At 37.1% G+C, this 18,191-nt stretch overlaps 2 protein-coding genes across 2 annotated transcripts; both read right to left on the bottom strand.

Annotated features, from left to right (window-relative positions):
* Positions 1 to 284: 284 nt before the first annotated feature.
* Positions 285 to 7,931, bottom strand: LOC131993190 (B-cadherin-like). The gene is made up of 13 exons (XM_059358973.1): positions 7,771 to 7,931; positions 6,361 to 6,505; positions 5,914 to 6,086; positions 5,692 to 5,820; positions 5,096 to 5,281; positions 4,683 to 4,927; positions 3,641 to 3,783; positions 3,461 to 3,552; positions 3,220 to 3,352; positions 2,589 to 2,807; positions 1,993 to 2,123; positions 1,551 to 1,694; positions 285 to 1,042 (listed from the first exon to the last, which is right to left on the bottom strand). The coding sequence occupies exons 1-13, from the start codon at positions 7,903 to 7,905 to the stop codon at positions 830 to 832; spliced, it is 2,088 nt and encodes a 695-aa protein (XP_059214956.1). The 5' UTR covers positions 7,906 to 7,931; the 3' UTR covers positions 285 to 829.
* A 1,360-nt stretch (positions 7,932 to 9,291) lies between these two features.
* Positions 9,292 to 17,037, bottom strand: LOC131993961 (cadherin-1-like). The gene is made up of 4 exons (XM_059360038.1): positions 16,571 to 17,037; positions 12,467 to 12,555; positions 11,207 to 11,412; positions 9,292 to 9,349 (listed from the first exon to the last, which is right to left on the bottom strand). The coding sequence occupies exons 1-4, from the start codon at positions 16,626 to 16,628 to the stop codon at positions 9,292 to 9,294; spliced, it is 411 nt and encodes a 136-aa protein (XP_059216021.1). The 5' UTR covers positions 16,629 to 17,037.
* Positions 17,038 to 18,191: the final 1,154 nt, after the last annotated feature.

Here is an 18,191-nt window from a genome sequence, read left to right as displayed (position 1 = left end):
ATTATTGGCTGGCTACCTGAAATCCCCCTTGATCATTTGCAATTTCATTCCTTAAACAGAAAATACAAAACCGGGGTGTCCCGGTAGCACACCTGGTAGAGCGCGTACCATAGAGGCCTTGACCTCGCAAGCGTGCGGCCCGGGTTCAAGTCCGATTCGGAGCCCTTTCCCGCATGTCTTCCCCTCTGTCTCCCCCTTTCACTCTCCTTCACACTATCAAATAAAGTCTTGAAAAACGGCCAAAACAATATCTTTAAAAAAAAAAAGAAAATACAAAACCATGGAATTTAAAATGAAGCAATAGTACAAACTCTACAAACAAAATAGAAACAAAAATTTTAAAGTACCATAAATTGCCAAAATGACACAAAAGTTACGAGTGCAACTGCAAGCATCTTGTGTACATATCCAGTGTCAACCAGTATAAGCTCCAGCACAGGCTGAAATATCTGCATATAAAGATCCATAAATCAACATTGAGACTGATGTCGCTCCATTACTCAGTGAAGAGAAAAACAAAGAGCATAGTTGAACTTAACAAAGATCTGAAAGACAGGCAGACAGAGCTTAACCACTCAAAATGGGGAACTTATACATTAATAAAACTCATCCTGAAGTTTCTGAGCAGTGGCTGTGAACCACTAAAAGGACTGCAGTGACAATAAACCTCAATCCCCACACAGTCATCTGTGGGTCTGTGGCTGTTTGGTTGTACGATACTTTCCCTTTTGGGCTGCTGTCACTCATCAGTTCATGCTTACACAAATCTAGCACTCACGCAGCCATAATGTGCATCCACCAATATACAACTTTTATTCTTTTGGTACGTTTACAGCATGTCGTCTTCTCCTCCTCCGTACATGTCGGCCAGCTTCTTGAAGCGCGGTCCCCACTCGGCGAGGCAGTCGTAGTCCTGGTCCCCGCTGCTCGACGAGTTCAGGGAGGAGAGGCTTCCCGCGTCTGAGCCGCCTCCCTCGTAGTCGAACACCAGCAGGGAGTCGTAGGGGGGCGCTGTCGGGTCATTGTCTGCTGCCTTCAGGTTCTGTGAAAGGAGCAGAAGATATAGGTTCTCGCTGATGTTAGCAGCCGATTGATAGCATGCTAGAGTTAGCGGCTGATCATAGCGTGCTAAAGTTAGCCGGCGATCGATAGCGTGCTAGCGTTAGCCAGCGATCATAGCGTGCTAACGTTAGCCAGCGATCATAGCGTGCTAACGTTAGCAGGCTAGCAAGACCAAGACCAACTCTGTGCTGTTGAGACCAACTAAAACGTGCATCATTCATTTACTTGATTTGTTTAACTGCAATGTAATTGATATGGGCTAGCGGGCTAACATTATATATTACATTATAACATGAAAATATCATTATCATGAAATAACTTGATAATATCACGTTATTACGCTAAAATTTTCATTATCTTGAAATAAATTGTATTCAATATGGTCTTCAAAAAAAGTCTTAAATTTGACTTGTTGAAACCTGCAGAGACCCTGTGTCAATATGTTTGTATGAAGTCTTGTTTTACAAGATGTTGAATGTTTTACTCACATCATCGATGAAGTTGCCGATTTCCTCCGGGTTGGCAGGGCGAGGTCGATACTGAGGAGCCGGCATGAAGTTCGGCACCACGTCGTTCCTGAACACCTCGGGCCGGTTGTCCAGACCGCGGTGGAGAACACTCAGATCGTAGTCCTGATGAACAACACGTTTAAGAGATTTATCATAATGCATGCAGAATCACATATTGAATGGCCTAATTAAGGTCTGATTTACCGATCTATGTTGAACTGAGGTTGAAGTAGTTTTACTCGTTTACATTTGTTACTTTAGACTACATTCCAGAAATATTGTACTTTTTACACCACTGCATTTATCAAAGAGTAGTTATTTTGAAGCAAACTCAAACACTGAAATGCTTAGAATGCTTAGAATTCCTTTGTTAGCCAGCAATTTTTGTAGGTGAAGAAAGAAGCAGAAGTCTCAAATTTACCTGATCATCCTCCCCGCCTCCTTCTTCATCGTAGTGATAGATGTTGTCTCTGATATCCTCGGGTGGCAAAAGAAGGTCCGTCTTCACCACTCTTCTGCGTCTCGCAAACAGCAGCAGCAGCAACACCAGCACTGAACATACAGAGCACAAAGTTTAATACAAAACACTCAAGATCCATCACCACCAAGTCCAACCATTCCCCAGAGATCAAAGTGGGAGAGGCTAAATCCACTTAACATCAAAAAGCAAAACAGGTCAATACAAAAACTAAGGGAGATTTGCCACTTTTAATCTCATAAATCTGCAACATTTTTCTCCTATATTTGCCACTTTTAATCTCATAAATCTGCTATATTTTCTCCTAGATTTGCACCTTCTAATCTTATAAATCGCATGCTTTATTTCTTGTAGATTTGCCACTTTTAATCTCATAAATCTGCCACTTTTTTCTCCTAAATTTGCCACTTTTAATCTCATCAATCTGTAACATTTTCTCCAAGATTTGCCTTTTTTTTCTCTAAATATAACCCCCTTCCCGTCGTAGATTTATATGCATCTCATCATATAACATAACTAAAGTCAAATATCACACTTACTGAGCAGCAACAGGATGCCTCCCAGTATTCCCAGGATGTGGGGCAGACTGCTGGCAGCTATCGGCCCTGGTTTGCAGATCACATCTTTTCCCTTGCAGTTGCACACTTTGGCCTGAACGGTGCTGTCCTGCTCCAGGCCCTCGTTGTCGGCTACCCTCAGGACCACAGTGTATTCTCCGCTCGGCAACTCAGAGAATAGTTTCAGGATGATGCCCGTTTCTGCAGCAAAGAGGAAAGTTGAGGCAAACATACTCACTCTACAGTTCCTGCACGGTTAAAGAGCTTATGTTTTTGTCTTATTCCATCAATATTTTCACAGAAAGGCTCAAAGTCAAACACAAGTGCCTTAACATCTCAAACAAACTAAAGACTCTAGGCATTCAAATCTGGGAAAACTATCTCTAAACCTTAACAGAGGCAATGTCTGACCTTGTACCAGAACAATAATTAATTACTATGTGGAGCTCACATTGTGTAGTCCACACCCTGTAAAAAGATGCAGCACCTGATATGAACTTTTTTGCTGCCCAAAACACCAGCAGAGAAAATTTGGTGAACCAATGAGTTTTTATCCTATTTGAATGGATGGTATTAGTTTGTGTTTTCAGTAGTTTATCAATAGTGTACATACTGGAACCATTCATCTTAGCAGTCCAGTTGCTCTTTGAGCTGCCCCGTAAAAAGACTCTGAATGGAGCAGCAAAGTCTGGTCCGTCTTTATCCGTTACTGTCAGCAGTTGAGGAGCCGATTCCTTGTTACAAACCTATGAAGACACAATGACAGATGCTTTTGTGTGATATATTTTAAAATCAAACCATGCACAAGTTTTGGACTAAGATGCCAAATTCCTCAACACACAAACAAGACGCACCGTGATTTTACGTTCCTCGATGGTTGGCGCATTGTCGTTGACATCTTCGAGATGGATTATCAGAGTACCAGTTCCTGTGGCCGGGATTTCATCTGGTGAGGTGACACACAAGATACAGTCCATATTTTTGGGCAGAAGAAAAGCTGATGAGTTAAAGTGTAAGTCTCGTCTCCCACCTACCATTGTCGTATGCACCGATGAGTGCTGTGTATTTGTTTTCCTTGACGAAGAGGGACTCCCTGTCCATCGGAGTTTTAACTTTAATCAGGCCTGTGTCTTTGGACACGTTCAGCCAGCCGGCAGGGTCTCTAATTACCTTATACCTGGACATAAACAAGAAAATATAAGATAGATGTAAATGCTATGCAAGCAAGCAGATTACAAAAAATATGCTTCACTATGAGACATTCACAGATCAGACCACCAGGAAAAAACATTTAGCGAATATTTACTATATACTGATTTTATTTTTGCTTAGACATGGTAATTTAAGCTTGAAATATAATTTGTTCGAAATGCAATTCTGTTTATGATGGCAGTAATTTAAGCATGCTCATTTTTTTTTATCTGAGCTGAATACTCTCTTACGATGGTGTATTAGGGCCAAATATGAAAAAAAAAAAATATGGACCAGGGGGAGGGGAGTAATATTTTGAGTTAAAAGTGGCAAATCTAGGAGAAAAGAGTAGCATATTTATGAGATTAGAAGTGGCAAATCTAGGATAAAAACGTAGCGGATTTATGAGATTAAAAGTGGCAAATCTACGAGAAAAAAAAGTTGCAGATTTGAGATTAAAAGTGGCAAATCTGGGAGAAAAAAGTAGCAAATTTATAAGATTAAAAGTGGCAAAGTTACGAGAAAAAAATAGCAAATTTATGAGATTAAAGTGGCAAATATGGGAGAAAAAAGTTGCAGATTTATGAGATTAAAATTGGCAGATCTACGAGGAAAAATGTTTTTTCTCATAGATTTGCCTCTTTTAATCTCATAAATATTACTCCCCTCCCCCTGGTCCGTATTTTTTTTTCATACTTAGCCTTAATACAACGTCGTAAGAGAGTATTCAGCTCAGATAAAAAGATTTGCCACATAATTTGTGAATCTTTTACCCAATATTTTAATCGATTGACAGTCCAAGCGTGTATATATTTTCTAATTTTCTCGAGCAGTGATAATCTTTTGCTAAAATACATGCATACAATAAAAAGAGTTTGAACTTACATGACTTTTTGTTTGCGCGCTGTGTCTGGGTCAGAAGCGGTGTACAGCACTATGTCAGTGTCGACAGCAAGGTCCTCTCGCTTCGACACCGTCTTTGTTATCGGATCAAACACTGGAGCTTCGTTGACATCCTCCACGGTCACCACCACTGTGGCAGTGGCAGTGGGCAGGTCAAGTGCAAAAGGAATCTCATTCTCCACTGCAACCAAAAGTGTGTGGCTTTTGCTCTTTTCAAAGTCGAGACCCTGGTAAGCAAAAGCACAATTAATCAGACAAGTGTCTTATCACTCATAATTCCCTCCTTTAGAGATTGTTACATAATAAGATGAAAATAAGTTGCCAAGAAATATTTAATGGCAAATCTCACAGATTTATAATATTGTGGCAGATTTGAGATTTTATTTACTTCCTACCTTGACAGTAGAAATGATTCCTTCCTTCTTGTTACTTCCTGTTTTCACTGCGAAAAATCCTTCAGAATCACCACTGACAATAGTGAACTTGGCGTTCCAGGCTGGGGAATTTGGCACGTCACCATCGCTTACAGTCATCACGACGATCTGAGCATCCACTTTATTTTCTTTAACTGTTGCCACATACTGGGAAAACACAAGAAATGTATTAAGTGAGACACATATATACACACACACTACATATACGTACATATACATATGTACTGTGAACGATAAACCGATGCGACCCGATTTTCGGTTTAACAAGTGAGAGACACGGCTGCATCGGTAGCAGCCACCTCAATCGATACAAATAAGCCATGAATTCCTAGGTTAATCTGTTGCAGAGTCATGGATCGGGTATGGCAGGACTTGGAATTGGCTGGTGGCTTCACACACTTACAGTTTGCGTCGGCGTCTCTAAAACAATGTGAGAGCTGAAGCTGCCCACAAAAGGGTTCTTGTGCAACTCCATGGGTCTCTCCCAAGTCTCTTATTTTGCATCCCCGCTTCCCTAACTTGCGTTTTAGTCCCGACCACTAGTATGTTGTACTTACATTGGACTTATCGAAGGTCGGAGCATTGTCGTTGCTGTCTGAGACAGTAAGGATTACTCTGGCTTCTCCCCTCAACCCTTCTCCATCCATGTCCGCTGCTTCAACCGTCAGAGTGTACTTGGGAAATTCCTGTAAGAAGAGACACAGAGTTGAACTCATTAAATGGAAGGCTTCACATCTTACAGACTCAGCTAGAGCAGAAACAAAACAACAAAATCTTACCTCTCTGTCTAGCCCATCGCCGTTGACTCTGATAACTCCAGTTTTAGGGTTGATTGCAAACATGTTTGGATTGGGCATCTCTGGTTCCTGACTTACAATACGGTACCGGATATCTGAGTTGGCGTTTTCCTCCTCGTCAAGATCTATGGCCGTGACCTGAATCACCTCAAAACCTAGAGAGAGAAAAGTCAGGAGTAAAAATGAATTACAGATCTTTCTTGAAGTATTCACAGCACTTAATTAAAGAGGTAACTTAAAAAACAACTTAAGCGACTAACACCCTATGCACACATGCAAGATCAGCAAGAAAGCAATCATACAAGAAATGTTGTTACAGCCATACCTGGCTCCCTTAATGTATCAAAGTTTGAGGTCATAAAGTTTATAGGTTGAAAGTTTAACTGTTCTTTTGTCTCATTAAAGTAAAGTGTTATCCTCTGATGGTACCTCTTTTTGAGGCCTCGGGAACTTCTCCCACGAAGGGGTCTTGAGTGAAACGAGGTTTCTCATCGTTCTGGTCTATCACCTTGACAAAAATATCCATAGGCTCCTCAGCTTTTCCTGAACCTTCGGTTACAGCATGTGCTTGAAACTGCAAATGAAAAACACAGCTGTATTACAATACTGTACATGTAAACTTTTATTCCAACTCAACACACATTCACACAAAATCACTCACCACAGGTGTTGGTTAGGCGCCAAGATAGGCAGTAAGAAGGCTGTTAGCAAGTAAACATTAGGGATGTAACAATTCTATTAAAATGTTTTTGATTTTTTAAATCAGATTGGTTTGGTCATGGTTCAAGCCATGTTTGTATTGTACGGCTTATTTTAACCATGCAGAATCTTCTTTCGTGATTTAGTTTCTTGAAAAACAAAACACTAGCCAATTTTTTTCCAGATCGTTTCTTGTAAATTTGCCACTTTCAATCTCATAAATCTGCTACTTTTTTCCCCTAGATTTGCCACTTTTTTCTCCTATATTTGCCACTTTTAACCTTGTAGATTTGCCACTATTAATCTTGTAGATTTGCCACTATTAATCTCATATCTGCTAAATTTCTTCCTAGATTTGCCACTTTTTATCTCATACATCTGCATTTTTTTTCCCTAAATTTGCCACTTTTTTTCCACTAGATTTGCCACTTTTTTCCACTAGATTTGCCACTTATAATCTCAAATCTGATACTTTTTTCTCATAGATTAGCCACTTTTTTCTTAAAATATTACACCCCTCCCCGGGGTCCATATATTTTTTTTTTCAATACTTGGCCCCAATATGACAGCGTAGAATTCCATTTTGAGATGAATGAAAAATCTCTGTACACAATTGTTCATGGATCACACAGATTGTTACAATCCCATTTAAGTTATTGAACAAAATGGCTAAAATAATGGTTAAAAGGTTAACGTGTCACCCTGTTGTGAGTTTAGGTGATTTGTGCTTCATTAACAATCCTTTGTTTTGTAGGCATTTCTGAGAATCAAATACTTGATCATGTCACGAAAAACGATTGTCTAAATATGTATTATGAGCACAGATGCATGTTTCAACAAGTTTAACATCATTAGAACATACAGACATTGTAGGGCAGCAGAGAAATGGATGATGCTGCATTTGTGGCTTGAAAAGCTTTATTGGATTTTTTCCTGCAGGCATTAAAATGTGATCGCTGCTCTGAAGCTTTTGCACTAAGGGTGAGGTATAACCTGAAAGACATTCTGAAACGTTGACCAAGCGTTCCTAATAATTATGCGCTTATGCTTTTGAATGAATTCTGTAGAGAATGGAGTCATAGGTGTGTTCTGATCATTTAAAGGCGTTAGTATGAAGCTATTATCAGAGAGGATGCTTACATTGTACATGGCTTGCTTCTCTCTGTCCAGCGGTTGTGTGACATACAGAATGCCGGAGAGACGGTCCATGGTGAAAAGGTCCACAGGCTCCTGATCAGCTCCTGGACCAGTGATGCTGTAGAAGACTTTCTTCATCTTATCTTCATTAGAACGGATCTGGACAAAAAGAAACGCACCAGGGCCTGTGTTATACATCTCTTATGACTACAACAATAGTTACAATATTGCAAAACAACTTTGACGACAGTATTGAGCAGTGCAGAGGTCTTTGAGTTGCACTGCATTAACATTTCTGTGGCACAGAAAACAAGAGAGGGAGGCCTGGTTCCAGTATTCCACATCCTGTCCATTATGGTGCGATCTCTGCAGAACAGTGCTGATGCATCATATTAGCATCATGGTGAACCTTTTTATCCCAAGATAACAAATAATAACTAGAAAATTTCTAAAAGAAATTATAAGTGTGCTTGACTCTGGCCCGTGACTCTGACCCATACATTATTGACACTGCTGAGTAATTTACAGTACTGTCTCTCCGTCTGTCCGTCTGCAAATAAACGCAGCTGTTCCAGTGACAGTTGACGCGACAGAGAGCAGGAAAAACAGCATAAAGTTCCCCTCAAACAGAAAGCATTTTTGGCCAAACCGTAGTTCCCATCATTGAACTGACTTCACTTTCAGCATCCTGAGTTCTTCTTTAACATCTACATATGTGTTTTGTGAAAAATTAGGAATTTGTTTTTTTTTAGAGCGATCAGAAGAAACTGGTATCTCTGCTCTTCTCCAAAAATGTTCCTGTCTTTTTAACATGGCGGTCTATGAGGCTGTTGGTGCGTGTAGGTGGCGCATCTGTGCGTCCTACGCCCAAACTATAACTCTATAACTTTAACTAGCAGACAAATGTGAGTGAGAAGACGAGTTTCCCTACTTTTTTATGTATAAATTATTTCTGTAGAGTAGCATTTGCGGCCTCAAGCGCAGTTTCCAAATGTATTTTTTGACACATTTTTCTCTCCCTCAGCATTCTAGCGATGATGTCATCCACTCTGGCCTCTCCATAAGGTAGCATTGGGGGGGATTTTGCTGAATAATTTGAAAACCATTTGCCGAAACGCTTTGAAAAGTCATAGTCACACACTTCTTGTCAAGGCCGAGCCGGTCGATTTGATACCTGTTTAGTGTATGTGCGACCAAAACTCTGGGAGGAGTAGTCAACCGGAAAAAAACACGTAAGAAACAGAAGAATAATAAAATTCGGATGAAGCCCGGTGAATAGTATATTGTTTGCTCTTTCAAGCACACTCAACTAATTAATTATTTTTATTAAACTATTTAGGGAGGAGTTGGGAGAGATTGCAGTGTAATCCTTTGCAGAAACAAATATTCAAAATACACTTGGGTGTAAAAAAAAATCCTCAGGAGCTTTGGTTGCACTTACTTGAGCTACTTTTAGGGGGTAGGATCCTCTCTCATTCTCAGGAACACGGAGCTCAGGAATGACCCAGTCTCTCTTCCTCCTCCTTAGCCCATCAACAGGCCCGGGAAACACCAGTATGGGTACCGGTGCATCGGTGGTACTCTGGAACACACAGAGACACATATGTAGTAAATTACAGTCACTGAACTCTCATTGGCTTAAATACTGGATCAGGTACATTACATTGACAATATATACATATTTGATTTCATTCTACAGTAGGGTTGTCACGATACTAAAATTTTCAACTCGATATCGATACTCAAGAAACTATTCGATACTCGATACCATTTTCGATACCACCAGGACAAAAACAAAGACCCCAAAATTTAACAGAAATATTTTCATTAACAAGAAAAATGCAACATGTAAAAATTGACAGAACAGAATATTTTCTCTTAGGTTATTAAGTTTACTGATGTACTGTATGTTTTATGTGGTAATTATGTTTGATGTTCGTTTGTGTCTAGTTTTACTTTTAATGTTATTTAATGTGTTAAAGTTCTTATTTATTGTTGTTTTATTTATTGATTTATTTAGGTTGGTTTTGAGATTTTGTTGTTGTTGTTCTTTTTCTTTCTTTTTTTTTTCTTTTTTACTGTGTTTGTCCATTGGTGACTTATGTTGTGTTTGGTTTAAATTAATGATAAAAAAAAAATAATAATAATTTTTAAAAAATTAACAGAACCACAGGTTAAATATTTATAATAAAAAACAGTTGTGCAAAAAGAAACTGCAACTATGATAACAAGCTTCAGATACTCGATACTTTTGAAAATGAATATTGTATCCGGATACAACGTTTTAGTATCGATACTTTTAACAACCCTATTCTACAGTTTGATATCACTGCTTGGTTTGGTAATTCGAGTGTGAAGGACAAGAACAAGCTTATTAGACCATCTTTGTTTTCTTCAATTTCTTGTACAGTTTAATGCCTGGTACAACTAAAGGTACATTTGTTTGGACAAATATAATGAAAACAACCAAAATAGCTCATAAGAGTTTAATTTAAGAGCTGATATCTAGATAATGATTTTGGTTATTATCAAGAAAACCATGGAAAATGTCTAGATATCAGCTCTTAGAGCTATTTCTGTTGTTATCATTATATTTGTCCAAACAAATGTACCTTTAGTTGTACCAGGCATTAAAATGAACAAGAAATTGAAGGAAACAAGGGTGGTCTAATATTTTTTTCCATGTCTGTACATTGGAGAAGCCAAAGACAAATCTCCACTTCGGTGGCCAATAAAGTCTAATCTATCCGTCTATCTATCGGATCATGTAAATTTATGAAATTCAAGTCCTGTAAAGATATTTGGAATATCAGAAAGACACTACTACTGCGTACTACACTAGTACTGCGTCATTTCTAACAGAAAGCTTTCAAGGTCTTTTTTATCCATTCAGGCTTAAGATAAAACACACAAACAGACAGGTAATGATGTTAAATACTAGTATTAGACAGCAACATAGAGCTGCAAGTCAGAGCTTACCAGTATGCAGCTGATAATGATCACTGACTCTGTATTTGGTGACTTTTTAAAGAGAAAAGATGTTCTTCGAAGGGGACGGTTTGAGAAGAAAAAGCGGTGTTGTTGTCCAATTTTCGACCAATCATATTCATTATTAGCTCATTATTATATTCTTGTTATTGCAAATATCCAACAGCAGGAACAGACAAAAAATAGCACAGATAATGAATTACAGCCTACATATTATCTACTTGGGCTTTTTTAACAAAAAATAGGTGTGAAACGGTTTCATGAAGGCACTATAATAAAAAAAAAGAAAAACAATGCTGTAGAGAAAAGAATGTAATTTGTAATCCAACATTGCTTTAACATGCACGACCTCAGAGGGGCAGTCAAAAGTCTCTAACTATGTACCTGCAATCTACATTTCATTAACTGTTTTATACTGACAGTGAACATGTCGTCCAGTTTCTAATCCTACCTCCGTGTTCGTAGCAGAGTCCGGCTGAGCGTCATGGTCGTGGTGTGCGTGGTGGTGTCCATGGTGATGCTCTGCATTTTGGTGTGGTTGCCATGGTGATGCCTTTGGTGCACTACCCTGACGTGAACACTAAATTTGTGTCTCTGCGTATCCCAGGTGTGGACAATGAAATCCTGCTGTTCATGCATCGTTGTAGGTATTTTAACCTAAAAAAAAAAAAAGGGGGGGGGGGGGGGGGGGGGGGGGCGGACAGTTAATATCAAAAGGCTTACATTCACTCTACATGACAAAATTAATGGATATATCAACAACAATGTTTAACTTGTTTTTAGTTACCGCATCTGAGATAAACCACCTGGATTGTGGCTGAGAAGTAGCAATTTTACTCACCTGATACCGCCCCAAATTATTTTAAGTTATATTATTAGGCATAAAAGGTGTGAGTTGAGCACTAGGGATGGCCGTTTGGAAGAAACCTGCCAACTGGAGCATCTATAATGTTAACGATCAATTAATCGCCATGTTTTTATACATACTCCAGTATGTGCAAAAACATGCATACATGGGCAAAATTACAATAAAAGATATATATACAGTACTATGCAAAAGCCTGTTTTGATAATGGACGCTTTTATTTTGAAAGGACGAAAAGAGACTTGATCCTGTCGATCGTAAAACTCACTCAAGTGAGATTAAAACTGTAAAGATAACGTCAAGGAGTTCAATGTTTTGGATAAAATTAAACCTAGTAATTCATGCTAGCAAGGTTTAATACAGTAACCAAGTTTTGTTCAAATGAATACTCTTGTATTTCTGTGTATTTTATAATTGTTATTGCAACTTTCAAAATTACCCAAAAAGACACAAAATGATCCCAAAAAGACCTAAAATAACCCAAAAAAGACCTAAAATGACAAAAAAAGAAACTAAAAATGACCCAAAACAGACCTAGAAAAGATACAAAATGATCCCAAAAAGACACAAAAATTATCCCAAAAATACACAAAATTATCCCAAAAGACCCAAAAAGACCCAAAAAAGGACCTAAAGTTACCTAAAAAAAAGACCTAAAATTACCAAAAAAAGATATTACACAAAATATTACACAAAACAGACCTAAGACACAAAATTACCAAAAAAGTACAGCAATTCAGCGTGATTGACCAAATTCTTAACAACAATTAATAGATCGATTAATTATTCCAATCCCTATTGACCACACAAAGTGTAAATTTGTTGCTCCTGTTGAACTCTACTGACCTTCAGTGTGCCGTCGTGATCAACGTGGAAGCGGCTGTGATTACTTTTGAAAGGAAATCTCGTGCGGTCTGTGCAGTCCGTGAAGTGCACTGGAATTGGACAGAAAAAAAAGTAATTCATTACAAATGCAGTACAAGTATTTGGAACATTAAGTAACATAATACTCCCCATTTGCAAAATCAGAAAGAAGTCCTAAAGTGACATTTTATTGCCTCTTTCAGGCAAACAGTGATGTAGATTAAACCTTCATTTAATCACCATTAAAGACTGGAGTCTGGAACTGAACATTTCACCAAAAACTGACACATTACCATCATGTAGGGCTGGGCGATATATAGATACATTTTTTTATTTAATTTGGAATTAGACCATATCGCATATGTCTATATAGTTCAATTTTCTTTCTTTATATATAAATGCTGCCCTTACTAGGGTTTGTCATGTTTAGTTATTTTGTAATGTTCGTTATTCTTTTCTCATATAAATATGTTTATTTCAGAAAAAGATTGGCCTATTTTATTTCATGGGCTATTTTCACTTTTTGGAGCTTTGATTCTAAAAAAAAAAAAGAAAAAAGAAGGGTACTCCTGTTGTTATACAGTATTTATGTTCACTCAAACGGTTTCAATAAAACTACTTGTGACATGTCAAATATGACTTTGATGGAACGTTTGCTCTCACTTTGCGATAAAAATATCAGGATATATATATATATATATATAGAAAGTGGACAGTGAATAACCGCGTGTTTGGATGAGTGAACTAAAAAAGGCATATTCATTTTTCCTTAAGGAAGCACAAGGACAATGTGCTGGATTTGCAATGGAACATTAAAAAACAACAACAACAACACTATGACAACAAACAGGCCCATTTAGAACAGAAATATCCCCAAAGAACCACAAAACTAAACCAGCTTTAAGTGGCCATATCAAGATTCCAGCACAATAACCGTAAAATCAATGAGAAATAAATGATTGTAGAGCTAGCAATGGAGGCGTCACTAAGAACAGCATCCATCCTAGACAACAAGAAGCCCCCCTTTCCAACACAAAAGGAATAAAAGTGTGTATCAATGGTTTGATAGTGGCCATGCGGGAAGAGCAGCAAAGGGTTAAATGAAAAAAAAAAACTAACAAGATACCACTTTCAGATTGCTTTGCAGTAAGAGAAACTGAGATTTTTGCTCAGGATTTGACACAACTCCTCACACGAGCTGAGGGTAAATCAACACACAATTGAGTGTATTTGTTAGATTTTATGAAGAAAAACAAGTTTTGTAAAGACGTGCTGCAGTTAGGGGTGGGCGATATGGGCAAAAAAAAAAATCTCTCCATTATTTTTTTAATTTTCCCATAACGATAATCTGACGATTTTCCTTTAAAATGGGATTTCTTTACCCCAAAAAAAGCTGTTTAAATTCTTATTGTTACCAGGACATCTATGGATGGACACAATGTTTCAGAACAACAGCTCTTGTTTATTTTCTTTAAACTCAAGTATTCAAAAGACAGTTAAACCTAAATGTAGAGAAGAGATGTTAGGGTTAACATCACTTTGTCTTTCTTTTTGAGATATTATAAATACTCGATCATATAAAATTGCATATCGTCAAAACAACGTTAACGATATTATCGTAGACGATAGATATCGCCCACCTCGAGCTGCAGTTACCTTCCCTTTATGGCCACGCCAGAGGGTATAATCTGCATTACATCATTATGCAAATGCTTTCTGATGCTTTGCATTTCTGTGTGTTTTATGATGATTGCAACTTTCAAAATGACCCAACAAGACACAAAATGACGCAAAAAAGACCTATGAAATGAAAAAAAAATGACAAATTACCAAAAAAGACACAAAATGACCCAAAAAAAGAGAAAACGATCCCAAAGACAAATGACCCAAAAGACACAAAATTACCAAAAAATACACAAATTAACAAAAAATGTCACAAAAATTACCTAAAATAACCTAAAATGACCACAAAAAACACACAAAATGACCCAAAAAATACCTAGAATGGCCAAAAAAAGACCTAAAATGATCCCAAAAAAACCCCCAAAAATACACAAAATGATCCCAAAAAGACACAATACTCGATAATGTAAAATTGCGTCATCAAAACAATATTAATGATATTATCATAGACGATATCGCCCACCTCTAGCTGCAGTTACCTTCCCCTTATGGCCACACTATCACACTATCTGCATTACATCATTATGCAAATGCTTTCTGAAAGAGAAACAGATCAGAGGAGTGTTGTGTCTATCGCTGAAGGAAAGCAGAGGCAGAGTCCGTCAAACCGGATCACAAAGTCAGATTGCAAAGGACTCAAAGAAACTTTAATTTCAGTTCTGCTCATTGGTTCCTGAACAACTACACATTAGCATCAATTCTGACGAGACGACACGGATCAAAACAAAATATTCTGTTTTGTTTAGGCACTACGGGAAGATCAAAAAGAGTGTATTTGCAATCAGAAAATCTGCCGCGTCTCCTTGCACACAGTTTGAACTGATCTATACGCTTTTTAGTCCTTCTTAGATTCACTTGAGAATAAAGAGACGGCTCAACATCCAGTTCTGGAACCCAACAAAAATTAAAGCGTTAAAAAAATTAACTCATTTTAACCGCACTTATTTTTGCACCGCAGAACGTTTCTCACTGGATGAGTTTCCGGCGGACCGATTATACTGGAGCACCAACTAGCGTTCATGAGTTCAGACAACAACAAACCACAGTGAACATGAAGGAAGAAGCTGATGAGACCTTTGGTTGGCCCCGTGGATGATGGGACATTTAGTTACTAAAAACCAACGGATGGAAGCGTCGATAAGAGCATGGTTGTGTTGCTATGCAACAAGGAATTCACATATCACCGCAGCACATCCAGCCTCAAGTATCACCTCAATGCTAAACATATAGCAGCTAGCGGCTAGTGTGCTAGCTAGCGTGGACTGAAGTTGGACTGAAATTAATTTGATTTTTTTAAACCAGCTGTTGGTAAATCAACAAAGTCTGTTATGGCCTCTGAAGCAACAGAGAGATGTTTTCTAATAGTCAAGGTTTCCAATGTTCTGAATATTCTCAGAACATAGAACAAAATGTACGTCATGACACTTCACCAACCCACACACACACACACACACACCCAGGAAATGACTAACGCCTCATGACTTACCTTGCAGCACTGCTGATGAAATCAAGTAAAGAGAAAGATCTGCCGTGAGACAATTTCTGACAAACGAGCAGCGGAGGACCAAACGGTTTAGACTTTGATAATGATCAGACGAGCCGCTCCTTAAAGGTTTATAAAGAACCTGAGCCAGAGAGACTGCACTGCTTTTATTTACTTGTACACCATATAAACACTAACAGCTGAGCTCCTGCAACAATATAAATCACAAGGTTGTTGTTGTTTTTTTTCTGATTTTCTGTTGGTAGAAAACTGGAAAATTGACGTTATAATAGTTTGGGATTGTTCATTAGTTTTCATTTCGTTGTGAATTTTTGTTTTCAAATCCAGTTCATTCCAATTAGTTTTTGGAGTTAGTTTGCTTATTAGTTTTAATATTGATTTTTATTAGTTTGAGTGTTAGTTTAAGTTTTGTTATATTAGTTTTAGTATTGTTTTTATTAGTTTAAGTGTTAGATTAAGTTGTTTTTATTCGTTTTATTATTGATTTTTATTAGTTTAAGTGTTAGGTTAAGTTTTTTTTCATTAGTTTTAGTTTTGTTATATTCGTTTTAGTATTGTTTTTTATTGGTTTTAGTTTATTAGTTTTAGTTTTGTTTTTATTTAATTTTAGTGTTAGTTTAAGTTTTGTTTATTAGTTTTTGAATTGTTTTTATTAGTTTAAGTGTTAGATTAAGTTGTTTTTATTAGTTTTAGTATTGATTTTTATTAGTTTAAGTTCTGTTTATTAGTTTAAGTTCTGTTTATTAGTTTAAGTTTAGTTTTCATTAGGTTTTTTTTGTAGCAAACATGCAAAAAGCAAGCCGTGCACTGTCCTTCAGGTGTGTGTGTGTGTGTGTGTGTGTGTGTGTGTGTGTGCGCATCAGCGAGAAAAACCCCCAGCTTCCTGGATTTGTTCGTACCTTTTCCCAGTCTGAAGTTCTTCTCCAGGTGCTTTCTGGACACTTTGAAAACCAACATGTCCGACTTGAATCCAGGCACACATGCTGGCTCCTCAGTCGGCTCTAAAGCAGAAGCCTAGGAGAGAAAAAAAGTGTTTTGATGAGTCATAATCATGCATTAGTGTAATCCCTGATTGATGCTCAATACTTTGCAGTACCATTAAATATCTCCATATCTTTTGGAATCATTTATTTAGATTGTTCTATGAAATGTCAAAAAGTTTTGTACATCCAACACAGTGTTGGAAAAGTATTCAGATCAAGTAAAAGTACTAATACCACACTGTGAAATTACTCCACTACAAGTAAAAGTCCTGCATTCACAACTTACTGAAGTAAAAGTACAAAAGTATCAGCATCAAAATGTACTTAAAGTATCAAAAGTTAAAGTACTCGATATGCAGAATGGACCCACTCAGACTGTTAGATATATTCTAAATATATTATTAGATTATTTGTATTGATGCATTTATGTAAGCAGCATCTTATGGCTCATTTTAACTAAAATAAAATTAGAAAAAAAGTCTAATTACTTACTAACTTTATCATGTTTTTTGTGTTAAATGTCTTCCTGAAAAGTAACTAAAGCTGTCAGCTAAATGTAGTGGAGTAAAAAAACAAACAATATTTGCCTCAAAATGTAGTGGAGTAGAAGTATAAAGTTGCATAAAATGAAAATACTCAAGTAAAGTACAAGAACCTCAAAATGAGTAAATGTACTTTGTTACATTCCACCACTTATCCAACAAACACAAAAAAAAGGGAAAAAATGAAGCAAATCACTTTTGAAAAGCTAAGCTTTTAATTTGCATAATTAATTAACTGGACAAAATTTGCATATATATATTATATGTCAAAACTTAAGTTGAGGTTGTCTTTGTTTTGGACATCCAACAGATATAATAATATGATAGAAAAATAGGGGGAAAATCATTCTTGAAAAGCTGGAAGTAGCACATTTGACGTTTTTGGAAGTAGCGCATTTGAAGCTTTTGCATAATTAATTACCAACTGGACAAAACGTGCACAATCATGTATATGAAATGTTTTCTGAAAATGATTACATAAAAGGTTAAAGTCATTGGTATGAATACAATTTTAGCAAAAACTTACTGAAGTAATAGTACAAAAGTATCAGCATCAAAATGTTGTTCGAAATATATAATTAGATTATTTGTATTGCTGCATTTATGTAAGCAGCATCTTATGGTTCATTTTACTATGGTTATTATGGTTATTTTTTATTCGGCTTTATTATATAAGAAGCACTTATTAAAACACATTTTCGCCATTATCTCATTGAATAGTGCAGAGCCGCGGCAAGTGGTGCGCCTACTTGACTTTTTGATTGAAATTAGGACCGAAATTATCCTCAGAAATGGACAAGAAAGTTCTTTTAAAAAACAATAGTGTCCCAGCCTAAGTAAAAAAGTAAGTTAACGACATTTTTTATCCGTTTAATTCGTGTCTTCTTAAGTTAAACACTGAGAAACGACATACAGTTGAAACCAGAAGTTTACATACACTATATAAAAAGACACATATGCTTTTAAATTCCAGAATAATGAGAGAAGGATTTTTT

This window comes from Centropristis striata, chromosome 20 (genome assembly GCF_030273125.1).
Source record: "Centropristis striata isolate RG_2023a ecotype Rhode Island chromosome 20, C.striata_1.0, whole genome shotgun sequence".
In the NCBI taxonomy this organism is placed as follows: domain Eukaryota; kingdom Metazoa; phylum Chordata; class Actinopteri; order Perciformes; family Serranidae; genus Centropristis; species Centropristis striata.
The sequence above is the reverse complement of the archived record's forward strand: the minus strand, read 5'-3'. Positions and strand labels throughout refer to the sequence as shown.